This window comes from Hemibagrus wyckioides, linkage group LG28 (assembly GCF_019097595.1).
Source record: "Hemibagrus wyckioides isolate EC202008001 linkage group LG28, SWU_Hwy_1.0, whole genome shotgun sequence".
NCBI classification, from domain to species: domain Eukaryota; kingdom Metazoa; phylum Chordata; class Actinopteri; order Siluriformes; family Bagridae; genus Hemibagrus; species Hemibagrus wyckioides.
The window spans coordinates 12,256,420-12,279,303 of record NC_080737.1 but is presented as its reverse complement, the minus strand read 5'-3'; the positions used below and the strand labels follow the sequence as shown (position 1 = coordinate 12,279,303).

Here is a 22,884-nt window from a genome sequence, read left to right as displayed (position 1 = left end):
ACAGTCATTTATTGTTAACAGTAACCTTTCCCCTTGTTCACAGTTTCCACGCGAAAAACAAGAAGGGAGTCAAAACTCTCCACAGCAGAGCAACGCTATCAAACGCCTTCTGGTTCGCCAGCTCAAAGTATCCCGGATCAAAAAAGGTACCACTTTCTTCCTGCCAATATTCACACGGACACATATGGACACACACACGTTTACTGCAAACAAATCCATATTTTTCTTATTAACACAGCCATGTGGGTGTTTGAGAGAGTAATAATGATGTGTGCGCTCAGGTCCACAGGATCACGTTGGGGAGCTGTGCTGCGTGCTGAGCCTGGACATCCCACTGCTGGAGAAGAGAACCCGCTTCCTCACACCTTCCTCCAGCCCCAGAGCCACGCTGGACTGGGGGGAGGACCTTACACTGTGAGTGCACTCACTTTTGTAGAATAGAGATAGTGAGTACTTCATTAATCCCCAAGGACAAATTTAATGTCACATCAACCAGAACACATGAGTTATATTTGTATAACACCTGATAGGAAGGATTACAGATTTAACCTAACAGAGCCACAGCAAAATAAAGCCTTTTATTCAGTCAGTGTATTGGTTTTGGTTATGGTGGGGTTTTTTTTAAGTATACACACACAATCTTCATTTAAATAAAGCAGCCTTACCTGTGCTTTCCTTTATGCTTAAAAGTGTGAGCTCAGCACTGAATCGGCCCTCCTCCCACCAGTGCATTGGATGTGTGAAGTCGCTGGGCGGACAGGCGATGAGCCGTTAGCTCATTTAATTCAGCTCTATTAAAAGGACGTTCACACACTCCTGCTGTGAAATTGTATTTCTGCAGATTCAGTATAGCACACTGTACTGCAATGATGACTATGAATTGCTCCAGTATTACCAATTCAAATGCTAAGGCACAAATGATAGACATTTTATAATGATTTAGCCCTTGTACTTAGACACTGGATGTTTGTTTTATTTACTGCTTTATTTACATTTTTGACTGTTCTATGTTTAATTCTTATTACTTGACTTTTTCTTTCTTCTGTAGGGATTTGCAGCCAGAAACCAAAGAACTCAAAGTTAGACTAGTGGAGCGCAATAGCAAAGGAGAACGTAAGTCACTCCTCAGTTTTACCCTTGTAAATCACATCATTCTTCAAATACACGTCAGTCCTCAAGTAAACAAATAGGCAAATGTGAACATTTTTTTTTCACTATACATAACTGTTTTATTAAGAGTCGAGATACCCTTTATATTTGCAAACAATAACATTTTTATGTCCCATTTGATAGAATTCTTGCCGGGCCACGCTTGCTTATCCCTGGATATCCCTAAGAGGAGTCCCAGTGGACAGCAAACACTTTCCATTACACCAGGTCATGGTCTAACACCGACAGCAACTGTCACGTTGGAGGTAAGAAATGTGTTGAAATGCATTTCAACTCATTAATGACATTTTAAGCACTATACACTGATCAGGCGTAACATTATGAGCACTGGGAGGTGAAGTGAATAACACTGATTATCTCCTCATCATGGCACCTGTTAGTAGGTAGGATATATTTGGCAGCAAGTGAACATTTTGTCCTCAGTGTTGATGTGTTAAAAGCAGGAAAAATGGGAAAGTGTAAGGATTTGAGCGAGTTTGACAAGGGCTAACTTGTGATGGCTAGATGAGTGGATTCAGAGCATCTCCAAAACTGCAGCTCTTGTGGGGTGTTCCCGGTCAACAGTGGTCAGTATCTATCAAAAGTGGTCCAAGGAAGGAACAGTGGTGAACCGGCGACAGGGTCATGGGCGGCCAAGGCTCACTGATGCACGTGGAGAGAAGGCTGGCCCGTGTGATCCGATCCAACAGATGAGCTACTGTTGCTCAGATTGTTAAGTTAATGCTGGTTCTGATAGAAAGGTGTCAGAATACACAGTGCATGAAGAATCAGGGCTGTTTTGGCAGAAAAAGGGGGACTAACATATTAGGCAGGTGGTCATAATGTTATACAGGGTCTGTGCATATCCTTTGTAGTCTCACACTAAGTTTTGATAAACCATTGCTCCAAAATAATTTAACAGGAGTGTGTCTTGATATGTCCATATCGCTCTTGCTGCTAATTCAGAACTACATACACTTTTGTTCATTTTTGTTTATCAGTGTTTTGTTGACATCTTGTGTTCTGATTTATTTATTTGTTTTCTCATAGCTCCTGTATGTGGAGCTGAATGACGTGCGTGGATGTCATAATGCCACACCGCTCCGCTCCTCACTCACGCCGTCCAAAAAAGTGGATGTGGACCGTACCATCATGCCTGATGGCACTATTGTCACTACAGTCACCACCATCCAGTCACGGCCGAAGCTGGACCGCAAACTAGGTAGCTTCATCAGAGTCTTTAAGGAGATTAAACACATTATGTAATAGTAATTGAGCACCGCACAGAGTAGCTGAACAAATAGTAGGGTTAACATAAAAATGATACTGATAGTGTTGAAAAGATATAAAGTTTTAAAACAAAAAGTTAAAGTAAATTGTAAAATTTCAGTTTGTAAAAACCCTTAACACTTTCTATAGTAACAGAGGGACAGTGGAAACTCCACATAAACTAAAACTTAACGGATTAAAAAAAACAGGTTGTTGTTTCACAAAGTAATTCTTAGAGAGAGAGAGAGAGAGAGGCTGGTGAAAAATGACTGCCGTGGTCTGTAGCTGCACTTGGTTTGTGCCTTGTGCCACATAACACCCCCGGTGTGTATTAATTTAGTTTAACAGCACGGCACTGGAGTGTGTTATTCCTTACACAGCAGCACTGCTGTAACTGTAAAAAGTGATAACAGGAACTTGTTTCATGGATGTTCCACAACATATTCCACAACAATATATAAACTGATCCTAAAAAGTATGTTAATTAATGAAAACTGTAGGGAAAGCATAAGGATTTGAGCGAGTTTGACAAGGGCCAAAATTGTGATGGCAAGACGACTGGATCAAAGCATCTCCAAAACTGCAGCTCTTGTTTGGTGTTCCTGGTCTGCAGTGGTCAGTATCCATCAAAAGTATCATTTAAGTCCTTTAAGTCCCGTAGGTATCCTTTAAGTATCCCATGGAGGCCCCACCTTGCAACTTACAGGACTTAAAAGAATCTGCTGCTAACATCTTTGTGCCAGATATCACAGCACACCTTCAGGGGTCTAGTGGAGTCCATGCCTCGAAGGGTCAGGGCTGTTTCGGCAGCAAAAGGCAGAACAACACAATATTAGGCAGGCGGTCATAATGTTATGCCTGATCAGTGTCAGTGTCTTTATGTCAGTGTCTTTATGTCTTTTGTCCGTCTGGGTGTGTGTGTAGGAGATTCTCCTTCCAAGTCTCCATCTAAAGTGGAGGTTACAGAGAAAAGACCGACGGTGTTGACGGACAGCTTCCACAGCCGAGACAGCGTCAGCCCCACAGCCAGCAGTCAGTTTTGCATTACATTTTGCTTATTAAGACTTAATAAGCAAACAGTCTAATAGCAATTTAGGAAATAAGCCATGATCATCTGATAATCCTTCAGTACAAGTTGTTCATGTATCTGTGTCCTGCAGAAAGCCCCATCTCAAACGGGCTGGATCCTGTAGCCGAGACAGCAATCCGGCAGCTGACTGAGTCGGCCAGTAAGGTGGTGAAGAAGACGCCCACTAAACGCAGCACCCTCATCATCTCTGGAGTGTCAAAGGTCAGATGACGTCATAGGGTGAAATAAAAAGATTGTCCTGTCATAACCTTGGATCTTTTCCTTCACTCGTTAATTTGATTACTTTTAGCAATTTTTCTCAAATAGGACATTGCACAGGCGATTGTGTCATATTTCCTTATTTAACCAAACATAAAAAATTTACGATTGAAAGCATCAGACATAACCATATGGCAGAACCGTTCTTTTTATTCAATCATAGCTTCCTAAGGTACTTATCCAGTTACTCTCCATTTAAACAAGGAAAATCAATGGCACTCTGTAATACTGGTGAGCTAATGTACTGTATCATAGCCCCAGTAATACACTGTAATGCATTTAGGCTAAATCACTGGGAGGTATATGATTAATCAGTACATGACCATAAGATCCCAGTTCCTTAATTGGCCCGTTTTTGGAACGACAGCACTAGGTTGGAGACGAGTCTTTACATTTCTGCTCCCTGACATTTTGCATTGTGTTTAAAATGAATGAGAATTTTGCTGATCTTGTGAGTCTTGTACAAGAAATAGAGATGAGCAACATGTAATGAGTCCCTGAGAGAAAACTCATGCAAGGTAGATTCTTTTGTTTTGCCATACTTGGGTCTGAGTTGAAACGATGAAGGTGCTACGATAGATCTGAACTTCAGCTTCCATTTCCTGGTATTTACATGGAGATATTTTGAACATCTCAGAATGTGGCACCTTTGGTGTCAGAATACTCCATTTTTTTTGGGGTGTGCACAAAAGTATTGGAACAGAAATCATTTACGCTACATAACACTTAACATTAGGTCGCATATCTCTTGCTTGCAATGACTGCATTAACCCAAATGTATAGCAAAAACAGAAGAATTGGCCTTGCTGTTGCAATACTTTCAGAGGTGACTGTATAATAATTTGCCCAGGTTCCATTTTTCCACTTATGAGTGATACTTTTTTTTCCTGTATCTGTACCTGAGTAGGGATATTACAAGAAAGTGCAAAAAATAAACCTTATATAATGTACAGTACAGTTGTTATTCTTAAATACACATAAACCGTAAATAATTTCCTGATCATTCATGATTTTTGCTTCTGTAGTGTTGTACTAGAGCTGCAAGGCTTATGAAATGTAAAAGCTAACAAGTAACGGGAATTTCTCTCTCTTTTTTTCTTTTTCTTTTTTTTCTTGTTCTGCCTCAAAGCTCATCCCGGTTTTCAGTGATTTTACTAAGACTTATGTAAATGAATTACTAAGACCTAAATGAAACAACACTGAAAACTGGAACATTATGTGAGAGAATGACTTTATTTTTGCAGTTTATTACTTCTCATTGAATGCAATTTGGAAATCCTGACAGATCCATTGTGTTCCAAAAGAGCTTATTTAAAAGAGATTATGTAGCTTAGGTTAAAGCCAAAACATATACAAGTTTTGGGGTGAAATAGACTTCCACTGCTCGTTAGCTACACGAATCTCGTAGCTCCAGTGTAAAACTGAGGACATAGACATCAGGCACTAATCATGCCTTGGCTCAAACACTACAACCAGAGTAAACAAGATGATTTGTCGCATTGATTTTCCTTTCCTTTTCCAGGTTCCAATTACAGAAGACGACTCCGCGCTGTCGGTGGGCTATGCTGCAGCCATGGACGCTGCCTTGCAGGGAGAGAATTCTCCCGCAGGGGCCCCCAACCATCACGGAGCTGCAGGACACCAGGATGCAGATGAGACCACACCATCCGATGCATCCGAACGGCCGTCCGTGGATGACGTGGAGTCGGAGACAGGCTCTACTGGGGCACTCGAGACACGTAGCCTCAAAGATCACAAAGGTAAGCTCTGACAGGAACGCATGTTAAACATTGGAGTACAGTAAATACACTGTTTATTAGGAGCAGATTGCTTGTAACTACTCACTGGACGTAAGCCCATATAGCATATAGAAGTGTGTGTGTGTGGTGCAAGTGTATAAAAAGAGATCTGCAACTATATATATAAAGACATGTGCTTGCTGAAACAGGAGACCAGCTAACTGATGTATACACACAGACACACACACACACACACACATTTCAAGCCACATTCAATACAAAAAGCTAATATTCAATGTCCTGTTTGTTTGTACAGTTGATATCTAAAAACCTTTTTAATTTCCAACATTTATCTGGAAAATCTGGTCTGTGTTAAGGCAGAGGGTCTTGGACAGACATGGACACTTTTAACTGTAAAATAAATTTATACTGATTTATTTATTTTTGGACAATATTTGACATTAGTTATTCATGAACATTATTTAAATGTGTAAAAATGTTTGTTTTTATTCCAGAAATTTCCAGTACATTAGGATTGAGTAGACTGTATTTATTTATCGGCTTGCTTGTTTTTGAGGTTTATAAGTGAGCAGTTAAAGGGAGTATAACTAAAAAATAACTCAATAATAAAATAGAAAAAACATTGTAGTAATTTAAATTAAATTAAAAAATAAATAAATAAATTTATATATATATATATATATATATATATATATATATATATATATATATATATATATATATATATATATATATATATATAGTATAAATATAACTATATTTTGTTCTGCCTTTGATTATGTGTCACTGTGCAGTGGGCTTCCTCCGGAGTGGCACAAAGCTCTTGTTCCGCAAGAGACACAGGCAGAAGAACTCGAGCTTCAGCCAGTCCCACGAGGACGTCACCAACCTGGACAACGACCCGTCCACGGCTTCCTGTTCCTCCAGTGGGCGCAAGAAATCCGGAAGCTTCTCTCGCCGCCTCATCAAACGCTTCTCCTTCCGCTCATCTAAAAGCAAGGGCAAAAACAGTTCTACAAACGGAGGAGCCAGCACGCTTGACAACTGAAAACACTGAGAAAAGCGGAAAGACACGGTGCAGGCGCCTGTCAAAAGACGTTTGAAAGAGTTAATAAAAATAAGTTCACTAAGATAATAAGTCCTTGATTTAGTGGTGTTTGTTTTTCAAAGCCTTTTATGTGACTCAAAAGGCAAAAGGCTGCATTTTGACCCTTTGTGCTTGACCCCACGCAAACGATGAGGACTGATGGCTCAGGCTGAAATCTCAGATATGGGGAAAACAAAGGGTTTGTGAATTTCTGAAAGACGTTTGATTGTCTTAAATGGTTTATTTAATAAAATATTTCAAATGGCTGCTTTTCTGGAAAATAAGGAAGAACAACCGTAGAAGAGTGAAATGCTGTTTTATATGTTCAGCACAAGGGGGCGATGTGACCCAATCCTCATCAAAGCCTCCCTAACTTTATGTTGCTATATATTTTTTATTATTTATTTTAATTTCCATCGGCTGCACTTTTGGGACTTTATCAGATTGTTTACAGTGCCGGGGAGCATCTCATGATGTTTTATCACTTTGTGTTTTGTAAGGTCATGACACTAAATTATTATGTCTTACAAAACTGGGAGTTTCTCATATATTACATACAATGCAGCTTGTACTGTGTGCTTAGTTGTTTTGCTGTAGTTAATGGCAATTTAGATCGGATATTAAGCTGTTTTTCAAATAGTGGTACTTATTTGCTTTTCATTGTGGCACAGTCTTCTTTTATAATATTTATTTGTGAACAAAAAAAAAATCTCATGGTTAGGTTTAAGGGGAATTTATTTGCTTGTAAGTTAGGACACAGGTGATGGAGATAAACTAAGTAAAGTGATCTATGTTTGTTCTTAAATTATATTTACTATAAGTTGAAAAATATTTCAGGGTTCATGCATATGAAACAAAACAAAACAAAAGACAACCTCAGGGGACATTGTTAATGGTTTGCGCAAATAGTTTTCCATCTTTTCCACACCGATCCCAGAACATTTGCTTGAAATCTTTATTTTCTTCCTTAACTGCAATAATCCCCAGCCCCCTTTCCTAGCATGGATCACTGGGAGAACCTGGCCTAAATGTATGTAAATAGTGCTGTTTAAATGAGATTGCTTTAATGTGTAAATAGTTTTACAGTTGTGGAGGAGACGGCTGTTTCTAAATTGACATTTAAATTAGCTTTGCACCTCAAATGACAGGCTTTACGAGGAGGGTTTAATTCTTACTTGGCCTGAAGAAGAGCCATTTTTTTAGCTATACAAATAATTTGTCCCACTTATTAAAGTGCAGTAAAGCTTTTTGCCCGTTCTCCATGCTCTTTGACTTCACACCCACACATTCCATTGCATGGCCTTTATTTATGGAAGATTTCTCGCAAATCATATAGAAGTCAGTAATGTTTTAAAGTGAATCGTCTTATGCCAGGCTGTGTGGTTTCTGGTCTCTTCTCTGCTAATGGTGTGAATTATTAATAAAAAAACACCCACAAACACACTAGCACTAACCTTATAGGCCCAGAATCTTTTTTTCTTTCTTTCCCAACACTCAACAGAGATGAAGGTCCCCTCCGATAGTTGGAGCTTTATATTACCGATGTTTAATTTATTCTGAATAACTTATTATTATTATTATTTTTGAAAATGCAGTCTTTTTTTTTTTTTTTTAGTTATTCTTCTCCACTAACCCAGACTGTGCTTATCTTCAAACACAGCACTGCATTTTACTCTGTGGAAAAATAAATAAATAAATACATCATGTACCTGAATGCCATGGCCAGTAAATGCAAAAATGTAATTCAACAAAAATGTTGTATTTCCTCAGACAATAATTTTGTTGCAGAAGACATGAACATCACCATGAGGATCCTCTGTGTGATAAGATTTAAGGGTAGATGAGGACATTTGATTGACCAGATTGTTAAGAGTTTTGCAAGAAACCAATAAAGACACATTTTTGTTGGCTTCCCTCTGGGTTTATTTTTATTTTATTTTCGTGCACGTGTACCATAAGATCTTTAAATCCCTTATCAATTAAAGCTTTAACATCTTTAAGGCTGATTTTAAAACACTTTTTTTTTAAGAACAATATGCTACACTATATTGCCAAAAGTATTCGCTCACCCATCCAAATAATCAGAATCAGGTGTTCCAATCACTTCCATGGCCACAGGTGTATAAAATCAAGCACCTAGGCATGCAGACTGTTTTTACAAACATTTGTGAAAGAATGGGTCGCTCTCAGGAGCTCAGTGAATTCCAGCGTGGAACTGTGATAGGATGCCACCTGTGCAACAAATCCAGTCGTGAAATTTCCTCGCTCCTAAATATTCCACAGTCAACTGTCAGCTGTATTATAAGAATGTGGAAGTGTTTGGGAACGACAGCAACTCAGCCACGAAGTGGTAGGCCACGTAAACTGACGGAGCGGGGTCAGCGGATGCTGAGGCGCATAGTGCGAAGAGGTCGCTAACTTTCTGCAGAGTCAATCGCTACAGACCTCCAAACTTCATGTGGCCTTCAGATTAGCTCAAGAACAGTGCGCAGAGAGCTTCATGGAATGGGTTTACATGGCCGAGCAGCTGCATCCAAGCCATACATCACCAAGTGCAATTCAAAGCGTCGGATGCAGTGGTGTAAAGCACGCCGCCACTGGACTCTAGAGCAGTGGAGACGCGTTCTCTGGAGTGACGAATCGCGCTTCTCCATCTGGCAATCTGATGGACGAGTCTGGGTTTGGCGGTTGCCAGGAGAATGGTACTTGTCTGACTGCATTGTGCCAAGTGTAATGTTTGGTGGAGGGGGGATTATGGTGTGGGGTTGTTTTACAGGAGCTGGGCTTGGCCCCTTAGTTCCAGTGAAAGGAACTCTGAATGCTTCAGCATACCAAGACATTTTGGACAATTCCATGCTCCCAACTTTGTGGGAACAGTTTGGAGCTGGCCCCTTCCTCTTCCAACATGACTGTGCACCAGTGCACAAAGCAAGGTCCATAAAGACATGGATGACAGAGTCTGGTGTGGAGGAACTTGACTGGCCTGCACAGAGTCCTGACCTCAACCCGATAGAACACCTTTGGGATGAATTAGAGCGGAGACTGAGAGCCAGGCCTTCTCGTCCAACATCAGTGTGTGACCTCACAAATGCGCTTCTGGAAGAATGGTCAAAAATTCCCATAAACACACTCCTAAACCTTGTGGACAGCCTTCCCAGAAGAGTTGAAGCTGTTATAGCTGCAAAGGGTGGACCGACGTCATATTGAACCCTATGGATTAGGAATGGGATGTCACTTAAGTTCATATGCGAGTCAAGGCAGGTGAGCGAATACTTTTGGCAATATAGTGTATTTTCTTTCTCTTTAGTCCCCTGCGTTCCCATTCCGCCAAAATTCAGTCACTTAAAATTCAGAGGGAGTGCGTTTAATTGGTTTGAATTTTCCGCCTAAACGTGATTGACGGATATGAGAACAAATGGTAGCGCAGAGAGACACAACTAACCAATGAGCGGCCAGCATGAATCAGCAGCGCTGTGATTGGTGCATCGTCTTGCGCTGTTTATGCACGGCGGTTTAATGCCAATGAGAATTCACATCCTGTGCCGCATTCGCTGGGACAGCAAATGGCAGTCTTTGTTCACGCGGCGTGACCAATAAAAATTTGGAGGCGGGTCGAAGGTGCCTCTGTCGGCCTGTCCTTAAATACTGCAGCAACAAACACTCAAAGCTCACATCGAATTTTCTTTAGCTGTAAGGAGCAGAAGAAAGCGTTAACGAACATGTCTGGAAGAGGCAAAACCGGAGGAAAAGCCCGCGCCAAGGCCAAGACTCGCAGCTCCCGCGCTGGTCTCCAGTTCCCTGTCGGTCGTGTGCATCGTCTCCTTCGTAAAGGAAACTACGCTGAGAGGGTCGGCGCTGGTGCTCCTGTCTACCTCGCTGCCGTCCTCGAGTATCTGACCGCTGAGATTCTGGAGTTGGCGGGTAACGCAGCCAGGGACAACAAAAAGACCCGTATCATCCCTCGTCATCTTCAGCTCGCTGTCCGCAACGACGAAGAATTGAACAAACTGCTCGGTGGAGTGACCATCGCTCAGGGTGGTGTGTTGCCCAACATCCAGGCCGTGCTGCTGCCCAAGAAGACTGGCCAGGCCGCGCCAAGTTCCGGCAAGGCGGGAAAGAAAAGCTCCTCTCAGTCCCAAGAATACTAAAGCGATGACTCGGACTCGTTGATTAACATTAAAAAACCCAAAGGCCCTTTTCAGGGCCGCCCAAGTTAACTGAAAAGAGCAATTTTCATTGTTCATGTTGTGTCGATGTGTGTTCATGTGCTTTTCTACGGTTCTGAATAAATGTTTTTTTTCGCTAACTTGACACGCTAATGCCTGGGTATCTTTTGTTGGTGAAATATTCACTGCAACTTTTAATTCATTTTCAGCTGCACTAAATCAGTGTTTTATTGTACTCCTAGTTTTTTTTTCATTTTATGATAATAGTTAGCATCCAAATACTTGCTTAGTATTAGTTACTGGGTAATTAAACATCCTCCAGTCTGGAAATAATCTTTTTTTATTTCAGGTTTTTTTTTTTTTTACAGATTGTATCATCACATTAAGGCACGTCTCCGGTCATAGGCACTATAAACAGCTTCCTGGCATCAGACCAAACCCATAAATGATTCAGTATTGAACAGTGAGTCTCTGAGCCTGCAGCTTTTCTACCAAGATCATTACAGTCATGTTTACTTTACTTCCTGAACACACACACATTCCAGCCCTGCATTAAAGAACCAGATCCGGGAAGATAAGCTTTTCTGTATTTCTTAATTGGTTGCAATAATTTTGACGTGATTGATCAAATTTTGTTGAGACTGTAAGCAGAGATATGATTTACATACAAACACTGTATGTGTGAATAGCAGACTGAGCTGCTTAAGTGCTAGGAGAAAGGAAACAAGGTGTGAAATATCATTACTAATGCTTGCTTTTAAGAAATTAACACAACAAAGAATATGCATGAAAATCTCATATGTACTGATTAATGTAGTGATCTGGAAATTCAGCTAGAAAACAACTTCCTGCTTTGGAAAGGCAAACCTATCAGTTTGGTCTTAGCAGCTGGTGGATCAATATTATGAGCTTGATTATGATTATTACTACAATAACCCCAAACAGGCCCAATCATTTGTGACATCCATAAAAATAGATGAACAAACTTCATCTATTTGGCAGCAATTTTGATCCTCATTATCTACATTTTTAAACATACATATCCATAGCGTTATTTATAAAAGGTATGTGCAACCGCAATAACAATTGCTGTTAAAGCAATGGTGCAAAAATTAAAAAAGAAAACTTTGAATACCAAAAGGTCTTGGCTGGTAAGCAGGTTCACATTCTTAGTGATGGCCACTGAAAATCTGGGCACCTCTGACGTGTGCCAGGGCTCTTAAGGGGCAGTAGTGAATACTTAATGACCCAAGTGTGCTAAAATCTAATAAAATCGAACAAAGTATTGATGTAATCATGTGATGAGGATAGAAAGTACAAGTTAAGGTAAATGAATTTTAGAGAATTTTAGAGAATAAACAATACTGCAAAATGCTTCAAGACTAAATAATACAAATGTATAACCTACAAACTCAATTTTATATATATATATATATATATATATTCCATCATTTCAGTGTAGAATATTATTATAGAGCACTCAGACCCACTGAAAACCAGCTACACTCAAACAAAAAGGGTGTTTAGGGAGCCTTAACTAGCCAAAGAAGTTTTGTTTTGTTTTCCCGCAAGGGCACCTGAGTTAAAGTTACTTGACATGTTAATCAAGAAATCAGCATGTACACGGTTTGTTCTTGTACTGTGAAAGCACTGAAAATAAATAGAATCAATCTTCAGTGCTGGAAAAAATGTGTTGTGATGACAACAGAGGTATAAAATCACACTGTTACATCTGTCTAAGTAGCACTGTTTATGCCCGTGACCTTCACTTCGAATACGCGTATATGTGCATTTTTTATGTTGGCAGTGTTAAGTGTATCGCGTGGATCAGTTGGCTAGAGGCTGAACGACGCTGTTATCGTACATCGTTAAGCTGTCTGGCTGTGGTGAGGATGTCCTTGGCTCCTTTACTGAGCAGCAGGTTGGCAAGATCAACACCCAGTTTCTCTGCGGCGTCCAGAGCCATCGGCGATATGCTGTTGGCTGTGACTCCTACATGAGCGCGCTCTTCTGCGCTCTCATGCACCTGAAAAAGAAAGAAAAACACAAGATAAAAATCATGGACAACTTCAAAATGTGTAAATCTTCAGCCTTTTAACAAAACTGAAATGTCAAGCTGAAGTAATCGAGTCAAACACTAGACCTGTGCTACAATCCTGTGTTTCACTCCTCTGAACTCCTAACGTTGTTCCCTACATCCCTTTTTTTTTTTTCCTGGAAAAATACATCACCTTGATAATATTTACATACACAGTTCACTTTAGAATTATTATATATTGTTAAATTAAGGAATTTTAGCTATATTAATCTCTAATATTCATTAAACCACAAAATATTTTAAGCAATGGTGTAATGGTGTAGTTAAACATCCTGCATATAAAAGTCAGATTTTGGCAGCCATAAAATATCCTTTTTCCCCCTGATTGTGCCAGAGTTTCCATTCAATTACAAATAAAATAGTAATAGTAATATAATATTGATATTTATATTTGTAAACCTGTTTTTTTTTTTTTATATGGTAACCAAGTCAAGCTCCAATGTACTACTGCTTAAAACACAAATCTTTTGAGGGATATAAAGTACATATAACACATATATAATATTATATGATACACAAACACTCCATCGCATATGTTCTATTTTTTAAGATTCTAGGCAGGTTGTGTGTCTCTGTATTGAATAAACATGTTAAATTCTAATCAGATCAGATTGTGAGTTGTTTTATCAAGTTATATTTAGTGCTATTTAAAAAAAAAAAAAAAACTTTCTACAGCCAGGACCTTTGAGAGCTGACAGCTAGCAGAGTGAACAGAAAACCAGAATATGTACAAGTGCATGTGCACTTACCATGTTATCTAATTCGATGCTGGTTTGCATGGTGTCCTTCAAACAGTCAGCACCATCCAGACTGTAAACTGCACCTGTCAAACAGAGCTATAAGCAGAAAACAGGTCACTTTACCCGAGTCGTGTGCTCATACACATGCTGAAAAACACAACCAGGTCAATGAGCTGAAACAAAACTAGCTGTTCCTGTTGGGGCCTGGCACCTGAAAGGATATTCTTAGCATGTGCATGTTCAAGCTTTAACTCTTTTAAGAAACAGTTCATTAGTGTGTGTGTGTGTGTGTGTGGATTGTGTATGTATTATTTACCACAGAGTTCTTCACTTCTGTGTAGACAGCAACAGGTACACTGCAGCCTCCCTCCTAAATACAACGCAGAGTGAAAGAGTCACAAGGCAAGACATTTAAAGGAATAGACCTTAAAGAGGCAGCAGACTGGAAAGAATACTTTATCCCTATACACTGAATCGGTAGTGTACTGAGAACTGAGGCCTGGAAAACACTGGAAACACTTAAATTTCTGGCATTTGACAGATGCTTTTATCCAGAGCGACTTATATTTTATCTCATTTTATACAACTGAGTAACTGAGGATTAAGGGCCTTGCTCAGGGGCCCAGCAGTGGCAGCTTGATGGACCTGGGATTCAAACTCACAACCTTCTGATCAGTAGTCCAACATCTTAACCACTAAGCTACTCTAGGAACACATTATATTATGTCATACTCATTTGCATCCTTTTAAAAAACAACATCCATTTCATATATATGCGTATTACTGCAATTCAACAAACACCCTTAGACTTTTAATATAAAGTGAGTTCTGAGGGTTTGTTTGTACAACATTTGGAATTTCAGTCTGTAGTAAATACACTGTACATGCAGTAGAGACACATTAGATGTAGATTAGGTTAAAAAAAAAAAAGCTAACATTCATTTAACCTGTGCTACATGTTCAAGTGCATTGTATGTATTTCACAGTACATATACTATATTTGCGTGTGAGTGAGGAAGACTAACCAGCTGCCTGAGGAAAGCCCTTTCAGAGATGCAGCGCAGCACAGTTTCAGGGTGGTGGAGAATGGACACCATCTTGAGGATGTCTCTGTCTTTTGCCCTCACTTCCACCGCCAACGCACCCTACAATTAGAATTTTCCAGGTCAAGTAAGCAATGCGAATTGGCAGCTGAATGTATCGAAAATTGAAACATAACCAGCAGATGCCAGTAGCCTGCAAATGAGGGTGAGATCATCCAGGAATTTTATCCATAAGTGAAGCTACATAGGACACTTTTCCCCCCATATTTACTGCTCTTTCATATACACTATATTGCCAAAGGTTTTGGGACACCCCTCCACATCACTGAATTCAGGTGTTGTTTTTCAGGGGTTAGGCTCGGCCCCTTAGATCCAGTGAAAGGAACTCTTAATGCTTCAGCATACCAAGACATTTTGGACAATTTCATGCTCCCAACTTTGTGGAAACAGTTTGGGGATGACCCCTTCCTCTTCCAACATGACTGTGCACCAATGCACAAAGCAAATTCCATAAACACATGGATGAGCGAGTTTGGTGTGGAGGAACTTGACTGGCCTGCACAGAGTCCTGACCTCAACCCGATAGAACACCTTTGGGATGAATTAGAGCAGAGACTGCGAGCCGGACCTTCTCGTCCAACATCAGTGCCTGACCTCACAAATGTGCTTCTAGTGGAATGGTCAAACATTCCCATAAACACACTCCTAAACCTTGTGGAAAGCCTTCCCAGAAGATCTGAAGCTGTTATAGCTGCAAAGGGTGGGTCAACTCTATTAAATTCATGTGCATGTAAAGGCAGTCATCCCAAAACTTTTGGCAATAGTGTAATTCTGACAAACAGGCAAATACCACAGTGGTGTTTTGCGCTCCTCAGCGACCGTTGCACAGATGGTTAAACAGGTGTTTCCTTGCATAGTAATAATGGTGCCTTACAAACCATGATGTTCTCAGAACAATCTTTTATATGTAAACCAACATAACTGAAAACACTAACCATAAACAAATAAATAAATAAATAACCCAATGGTCACTCACCTGACCTACAGCATACATGCAGTCTTCAGCACCCAAAACCTAAAAGAGACCAGGATAAACAAATTTTTCACACAAATAGTAAACTATGCTTATACCTCAGCTCTACTGAAATGCGCTACATATCAAGTCGATCCTCATCTGGTTTCGCTCATTCACTGCATGGCCCAAGGCCAGACTACAAAGCATCACCTGATCACATTTCCTGAAGTCTCCAGGATCAGGAATCGAGAAAAATCATCGCTGACCCTCTCGACCCAGTCCATTACGTATTTCAAAAAGCCTCCCTTCTGGGAAATGAGTCAGTTCAATAAGAACCAATAGCAGAGGACCCAGGAATAGCTTCTCTTGGCTTTTATGTTAAACCCTGCCTTGATAGACATTCGACTGCAATCAGGCTAGCGCTTCTGCAGTCTGACAGCTAAAACTGAGAGGCTCAGGAGGAGCTTCTTCCCTAAGGCCAACAGACTCCTCAATACAGACATGTCCAGCTTACAAATCTCTTCGCTACACTTTACTTTTACTACATGTAACTCACACGTTAAATATTTCACTTTTCATTCTTTAATGTTGGCACATTCTGAACATTCTGAATGTTACATATATTCTATCACCTCTTCTTATTTCTATTCATAAATGCTTACAATACTGCGTAATGTGTTGAACATAAACACTGCACACAATGATGTTTTATCTAGTGATAATATAAGTAACGGTAAGGTAAAGATGTAAGCACCTGACTGATACGGCTCTCCCAGCCCATACGCTTGAGACCGGCTGCAGCCAGAATGATGGCAGCGTAGTCATCCTTATCATCCAGCTTCTTCAGACGAGTATTCAGGTTGCCTCTCTAATTCGACGAGTAAAGGATTCATCAGAGTAACTGGTGGAGACAAGCATTCTAAATACACAGAGCAATATCAATGAATAGTATCCACACACACACACACAGGAAGCTTTAGAAAGGATACAATGTTTTCAAATTCCAGCTGTGGGAACCTTTTTTTCAGCTGTGCCGCCCGGCGGAGCGAGCTTGTGCCAATCACACTGAAAGAGGATATCAAGGTCACACAGGGTAAGAGATTGATCTATCCACTACAGAAGGATTGAGAAAAAAATAATAATCTCATTCCACCAGCCTCTGAGTATGATGAAATTAACAGCAGCTCTGTGTAAAAGGGTTTACCTTTTTTCTGGCAGGGTGTCCAGAGTAAGTCCAGCATTCTTTGGATGAAGCACTACAGCATCATGAGGATTTTCACGTCTAAGGATCAGACAGAGATCACTGCAGAGTTGTATATGCACAAACCACCCAAAGAGAACGATAAGAGAGAAAGATGGATCAATGGGTGTAAAGTAAATTTTAGAAAAACGTACTGGAGAACAGCACCGATCGTGAAACCAGGAGGCAGTGAGGTAGGAAGGTCTTTTAGAGAGTGCACAACAAGGTCCACTCTGGTGTTGGAGATGGGGGGAAAAAAAAAGCTCATTATATATGATTGTCACAGAAGATACACTCACCATCCAGTTTGGAGATATTTTCCAAGAGAAAAAAAAGGCTAAATAAATCAATCTAAATGCTTACATGCAAAATACACAGAATATTCAGCTGTAAGTGTATCCGTGTGGAACATCATCAAATTATGAGAACATTAGTATGCAATTTATACTTTATCTCCAGTATAAACAGCTTTCGAAATTGACAGACTGATCATTGCTTTCCCTAGACTGAACAAATACCTAACTAACAGACAGCTGAGATATTGTTGTGCTTGCAATTTCATCAATTTAAGTAGTTTTCAATCTATCTATCCATCCATCTGTTATTTCCTTAACAGAAGAAGAGACTGACTACATCATTGTATAATTACACCATCAGTGTAACACATTCTCAGTGAAACAATACTTCTTTTCACTGTTTTAGGAGATGCTTTGAGTGCTTTCAAATCACAGAAGATAGTCTTTTTCCCCTTACGTTTCACTATATAGCACAAAGCCGTCAATCTTTACTGCTGTGACAGTGTTCTCACAGAAGATGGCGCTACACACTCAGGCAGTAACCTTAAATATTTTAAGTGGACAGTCTAAACATTTAAAGCACAATAAACCAGCAGCATGTTTAGCTCTTACTCATTTCTCTCAAGGGCATTCTCCAGCTCTTTGGTGAACAAACTCTTCTCTCCAATCTGTAACAACAAGAATAATAGCTCTATACACATATAACATCAGAGGAAATGCCTTGTTAACATCCCTCTGATCAGGAAGGTGTGTTAACTTTACCTTTGATAAGGCAGTGTCAAGGATTTTGTCTCCGACTGTCGACATGGCCACTGTGAAACACAGACAGTAAAAATTTAACAACATTGACATCAGCACTGACCTCTGTGACGGAGGAGAGGAGAGGAGAGGAGAGAAGTGGTGTGGATTACACAGCCTCACTAAAACACAATCACTCAACTGTCTGTAAAAGACTCTGGAAAGACAAGAGACAGCAAGAAAGCGCGAAGAAAACGAGAAGACGCACCAAGAGACTGAAAGAGAAGGAGGGATATAATGAAACAGAATGACGTAATTGAAGGAAAAGAAAAGAAGAGAAAAGCAAAGAAAAGAAATGGAAAATGAGATAATAGACATGGGTAGAAGGAAGAAAGAAAGAAAGAAAGAAAGAAAGAAAGAAAGAAAGAAAGAAAGAAAGAAAGATGGAAAGAAAGAAAGAAAGAAAGAAAGAAAGAAAGAAAGAAAGAAAGAAAGAAAGAAAGAAAGAAAGAAAGAAAGAAAGAAAGAAAGAAGGAAAGAAAGAAAGAAAGAAAGAAAGAAAGAAAGAAAGAAAGAAAGAAAGAAAGAAATGAGAAACTATTTATTAAGCAAGCATGAATCCTGATACCTATCTCCAGCTGAAAGACTGTATATATATATATATATATATATATATATATATATATATATATATATATATATAGACTGTATGTATATATATAGACTGTGTATATATATATAAGAAAGAAAGAAAGAAAGAAAGATCTGTTTACTACATGTCAATCATACTGTGTATGATTGTGTATGTGACATTAAATTCTCTTCACCTATCTCTAGCTGCAGGTCTGGATAGAGCTCTCTCAGTTTCTCGGCCACGCTGTCTGTCTGAATCCGAGCCAGCTGAGAGAGAACACATACACACTGTGTCACAGGACAACTTCACACATACAATACACACTACACAATATACACACACACACACACGATACAACACCTGCAGAACACATCCACATGTACATGAGCTCTTTAGCTAGATGAAGCTTACAGAGTTATTTAAAGACATAAATGAGGTATTGTTAAGTCTAAAGTGAATGCAGTAACCCAGTAATCTCTGTCGAGACACACGACCACGTGGTCTTATCTGATCTCAGCATGATGTCCGACACACCCACTCTCACACATCCGTCCACCCTGCACTAATTCACTGCTCTTTTTCTGGTCATTCAATTATTTAATGCCTGCGATATCATGAATGAGCAGAATATCATGAATGATACATTTATTTTTCTCATTTTATGAGCGTTCTAAGTCAAACGTTTGAGACCTACTAGAGAATTTAGGTCACTGAAGAATTAGCTTTGTTGAAGTTAAGAGCAAATAAGCCTTTTCTTTTAAAGCAGAAAATCCGGATTTTTGTTCCTAACAGATTAGGCCAAATCAGTAGTTATAGTTGAGCTGGAGGGAAATCATCAGCTTTACAAATGGGATCTCATGATGACATTAATAAAATAACAGAATAAAAAATAATACATAATAATAGAGTAAAAAAATATAATAATGATATATAATAAATATATATATATATTTTTTTTTTTAAAATAAAATAAAAAAACATCATGTCATGTCCTGACCTGGCTTTTCCTTGTTCCGATGCGAATAATCCGAGTGACTGTTCCATTTTCTTCCTAAAAACCAGAAGGCAATTTACAAATCTCATACAGCTTTACAGTGATACTAGAAAACACAAAGACATTCAATTCAACTCACTCTTATACACTTAAATGGCCCTTCCATTTTATCGCTTAAGCCTTTAGCTAGTTGAAATATTCAGTATACTGAAGATGCTGTGCACCAGTATCCAGACCCTTCTAATGAATGAACCCTGGGGTGGTGGCTCGGAAAAGAAAGCTGTCCCGTCCTATAAGGCCTTAATCCACCCTCCCACCGCCCTGCGTCTTCTGTACAATGCTGATAAACTAACAACTAACTAACTCATTGTTAGCTGGTGTGTCAGTGTGTGTGGTGTCAGATACGCACACACTCACACACACATATCTCCTTCTTACACAACACTGCTTCTGTTCATTGGTATTAAGTCATCTTAACTGACATCTTAGTATATGGATGAATAGAAATTGCCCGTAAACTCATATAATAGTGCAAAAAAAGAAAGGAAAAGAATGGTGCTGATAGAGTAAATTTCTGAACCTACACCAAAAAAGTAAGCTTTGGAAAAAATATATGTCTCTCTTTTTGGTATATTTTTGCCATATAAAACAAGGTTACTGTGATACACCCACATTTCCGATACAGAGCTACCCTACATCTAGCCATTTTCCAAAATTTTTTCTGTACATAATACACACACAGTCTGGACATTCAGACATTTGCATAAATTAATTAGTTGAATTGAATTAAACTAACTGAATTAGTTTAATTCTGAGTAGTTGCCATAAAACGAGACCTTGGCTGCCATGAAGAGTTTTTTAAACTAACCCAATTTAAAGTGAATATCCAATCATGTTTATAGAGTGAGCATGAGGCAGCAGGAATCCTGTCCCAGTGGGCATCTACTCTTCTACAGTTGTGCAACATTGAATTAATGAAATCAATAAATTGTCTGCTTATATAAGCCAGATTTCCCTCCCACATTTCTTTACATCTTTGGTCACTCAAAAGAGCTAATTAGTTTAATTAGTAGTGTCAAGGAAAATGTATAGCTTCATATTAAATCTGTATTTATTTAACTTCCACAGGGCTTAACATTGAATGATCGCTATTTAAATCAGCCATTCAGGATTGTCAGAGGGCTCCACACATCCACACAGGCTCTGTTCAAAGAAAAAATATTCCACTTCACCAGAGGTGTCACAACTACTACACTATATTGCCAAAAGTTTTGGGACACCCCTCCAAATCATTGCATTCAGGTGTTGTTTTTCAGGGGTTGGGCTTGGCTCCATACCAAGACATTTTGGACAATTTCATGCTCCCAACTTTGTTGGAACAGTTTGGGGATGACCCCTTCCTGTTCCAACATGACTGCACACCAGTGCACAAAACAAAGTCCATAAAGACATGGATGAGCGAGTTTTGTGTGGAGGAACTTCAAAAAGTCAGACAGACAGACAGACAGACAGACAGACAGAAAGACAGAAAGACAGAAAGAAAGAAAGAAAGAAAGAAAGAAAGAAAGAAAGAAAGAAAGAAAGAAAGAAAGAAAGAAAGAAAAATTGAGAAACTATTTATTAAGCAAGCATGAATCCCGATACCTATCTCCAGCTGAAAGACTGTATAGAGAGAAAAGCAAGAAAGAAAGAAAGAAAGATTATGAAGTAAAAAGGAAAGAAAAAAAATGAGAAACTATTTATTAAGCAAGCATTAATCCTGATACCTATCTCAGAGCTTCACAGAGTCCTGACCTCAACCTGATAGAACACCTTTGGGATGAATTAGAGCAGAGACTGCGAGTCAGGCCTTCCAGTCTAACATATATGTACACTATATTGCCAAATGTTTTGTGACACCCCTCCAAATTGCTGAATTCAGGTGTTAAGCTCGGCCCCTTAGTTCCAGTTAAAGAACTCTTAATGCTTCAGCATACCAAGACATTCTGGACAATTTCATGCTCCCAACTTTGATGACCCTTTCCTGTTCCACACCAGTGCACAAAACAAGGTCCATAATGACACGGATGAGCTTGACTTGACTGGCCTGCACAGAATCCTGACCTCAACCTGATAGAACACCTTTGGGATGAATTAGAGTGGACAATGTGAGCCAGGACTTCTTGTCCAACATCAGTGCCTGACCTCACAAATGTGCTTCTAGAGGAATGGTCAAAAATTCCCATGAACACACTCCTAAACATTGTGGAAAGCTTTCCCAGAAGAGTTGAAGCTGTTATAGCTGCAAAGGGCGGACCAATGTAAAAGCAGACGTCCCAAAACTTTCGGCAAAATAGTGTACCTCACTTCTGGTAATTGATCACAGACTAGATAGTTAGACAAGTAATATAATTGTTATTACACTTTATGAAATTTATCATTCACTTGTTACAGCCATGGCCAGACCGTCAGGACAGGACATCTAATTCAATTAAAGCCATTGTAATGATATACAATCATGTCCTAGGATCTGAAAACTGGACTCCTGTCACACCACTTCATTCAATACACATGTCAAGGTTAAAAGACAACACTTATAAAGGCGCAGACTCATAAAACTCACAAGCACAGTGTTTCATTCAACATAAGTCACTTTAAGTTTTCAGATCAAAAATAATTATAAAAATATCAACTTTAATGTAAACTTGTTCTGTTTGACTGCATTTTAGTTTTTTTTTAGTCCCGCCCATTACTCTCTCCTCTCCTATAACAGATGTCTAATCAGTAACTAACCAATAGCAAGCCTCAAAAGTTCAGATCGACATTTAGATCAACCAATCAAAGCTCCAAAGGTATCTGGCGCACAATCATACAAACTGATTAAAAAAACTTACTTCAGTAGTAACTTTTTGAGACATCTTCCTTGTCGAACAAAATGCTCAACGACGATAAAAGCTGCTTTTTCGTGCAGTAATCTGTAGTCACTGAAGTGGAAAAAGTGCCTGCTATTGCATATTTTACGGAATCTCTTCTCCGGCTACTAAGATTATATCCTCTTGACCTCGCTGGTAACTCGCTTCCTACTAATACGGTGTGGAGTTGGTGGTGTTCATGAGCGTCAAGTCAGCGGCGCCTTACGCATACGACCGCGCATTCAATGAGTTATGTATTCGTTATAAAGATATTTATTCTAGCTCACGTTTAGGCCATAAACTTGCGCTTTTACATGTTTAATGGCATGCCATTCACAAAAGGCATTCAAATAACATGACTTACATAGTGACAAGTTGCATATAGATACGTAGTAAATGGATAATTTAATAACAGA

The 22,884-nt window shown here is 39.4% G+C and overlaps 3 protein-coding genes across 4 annotated transcripts in view; 2 read left to right on the top strand and 1 right to left on the bottom strand.

Annotated features, from left to right (window-relative positions):
* c2cd2l (c2cd2 like) overlaps positions 1-8,527 on the top strand; it is a 40,328-nt gene extending 31,801 nt beyond the window's left edge. Inside the window, exons 7-15 of the mRNA XM_058383449.1 lie at positions 44-146; positions 282-414; positions 1,049-1,113; positions 1,294-1,415; positions 2,200-2,371; positions 3,343-3,450; positions 3,579-3,709; positions 5,289-5,526; positions 6,321-8,527. Coding sequence (XP_058239432.1) covers positions 44-146; positions 282-414; positions 1,049-1,113; positions 1,294-1,415; positions 2,200-2,371; positions 3,343-3,450; positions 3,579-3,709; positions 5,289-5,526; positions 6,321-6,574 — 1,326 coding nt within the window. The 3' untranslated portion in view covers positions 6,575-8,527. The remainder of the gene's footprint in view (positions 1-43; positions 147-281; positions 415-1,048; positions 1,114-1,293; positions 1,416-2,199; positions 2,372-3,342; positions 3,451-3,578; positions 3,710-5,288; positions 5,527-6,320) is intronic.
* A 1,713-nt stretch (positions 8,528-10,240) lies between these two features.
* On the top strand, positions 10,241-10,924 carry LOC131348470 (histone H2AX). The gene has a single exon (XM_058383453.1). It carries the CDS (start codon positions 10,333-10,335, stop codon positions 10,759-10,761), a length of 429 nt encoding a protein of 142 aa, XP_058239436.1. The 5' UTR covers positions 10,241-10,332; the 3' UTR covers positions 10,762-10,924.
* Positions 10,925-11,515: 591 nt separating this feature from the next.
* On the bottom strand, positions 11,516-22,656 carry hmbsa (hydroxymethylbilane synthase a). 2 transcript variants are annotated; one of them, XM_058383452.1, is made up of 14 exons: positions 22,451-22,656; positions 19,581-19,634; positions 18,777-18,849; positions 17,974-18,023; positions 17,824-17,879; positions 17,071-17,148; positions 16,880-16,957; positions 16,665-16,740; positions 16,430-16,543; positions 15,697-15,735; positions 14,643-14,762; positions 13,934-13,987; positions 13,627-13,713; positions 11,516-12,805 (listed from the first exon to the last, which is right to left on the bottom strand). In XM_058383452.1, exons 1-14 carry the CDS (start codon positions 22,472-22,474, stop codon positions 12,635-12,637), a joined length of 1,074 nt encoding a protein of 357 aa, XP_058239435.1. In that variant the 5' UTR covers positions 22,475-22,656; the 3' UTR covers positions 11,516-12,634. The 2 variants fall into 2 exon arrangements, with proteins under 2 accessions (XP_058239435.1, XP_058239434.1); XM_058383451.1 differs by lacking the exon at positions 22,451-22,656 and adding an exon at positions 19,717-19,868.
* Positions 22,657-22,884: the final 228 nt, after the last annotated feature.

What these genes read in the sequence shown, in the direction of transcription:
- LOC131348470 (XM_058383453.1), top strand. Translation starts at nt 10,333, where the DNA reads ATGTCTGGAAGAGGCAAAACCGGAGGAAAAGCCCGCGCCAAGGCCAAG.
- hmbsa (XM_058383451.1), bottom strand. Translation starts at nt 19,743, where the DNA reads ATGGAAGGGCCATTTAAGTGTATAAGA. An exon ending in TCGGAACAAGGAAAAGCCAG is followed by an intron (nt 18,850 to 19,580) that starts GTCAGGACATGA and finishes GTTCTCTCTCAG; the next exon opens with CTGGCTCGGATTCAGACAGA. An exon ending in AGCTGGAATTTGAAAACATT is followed by an intron (nt 16,544 to 16,664) that starts GTATCCTTTCTA and finishes TCGTCGAATTAG; the next exon opens with AGAGGCAACCTGAATACTCG.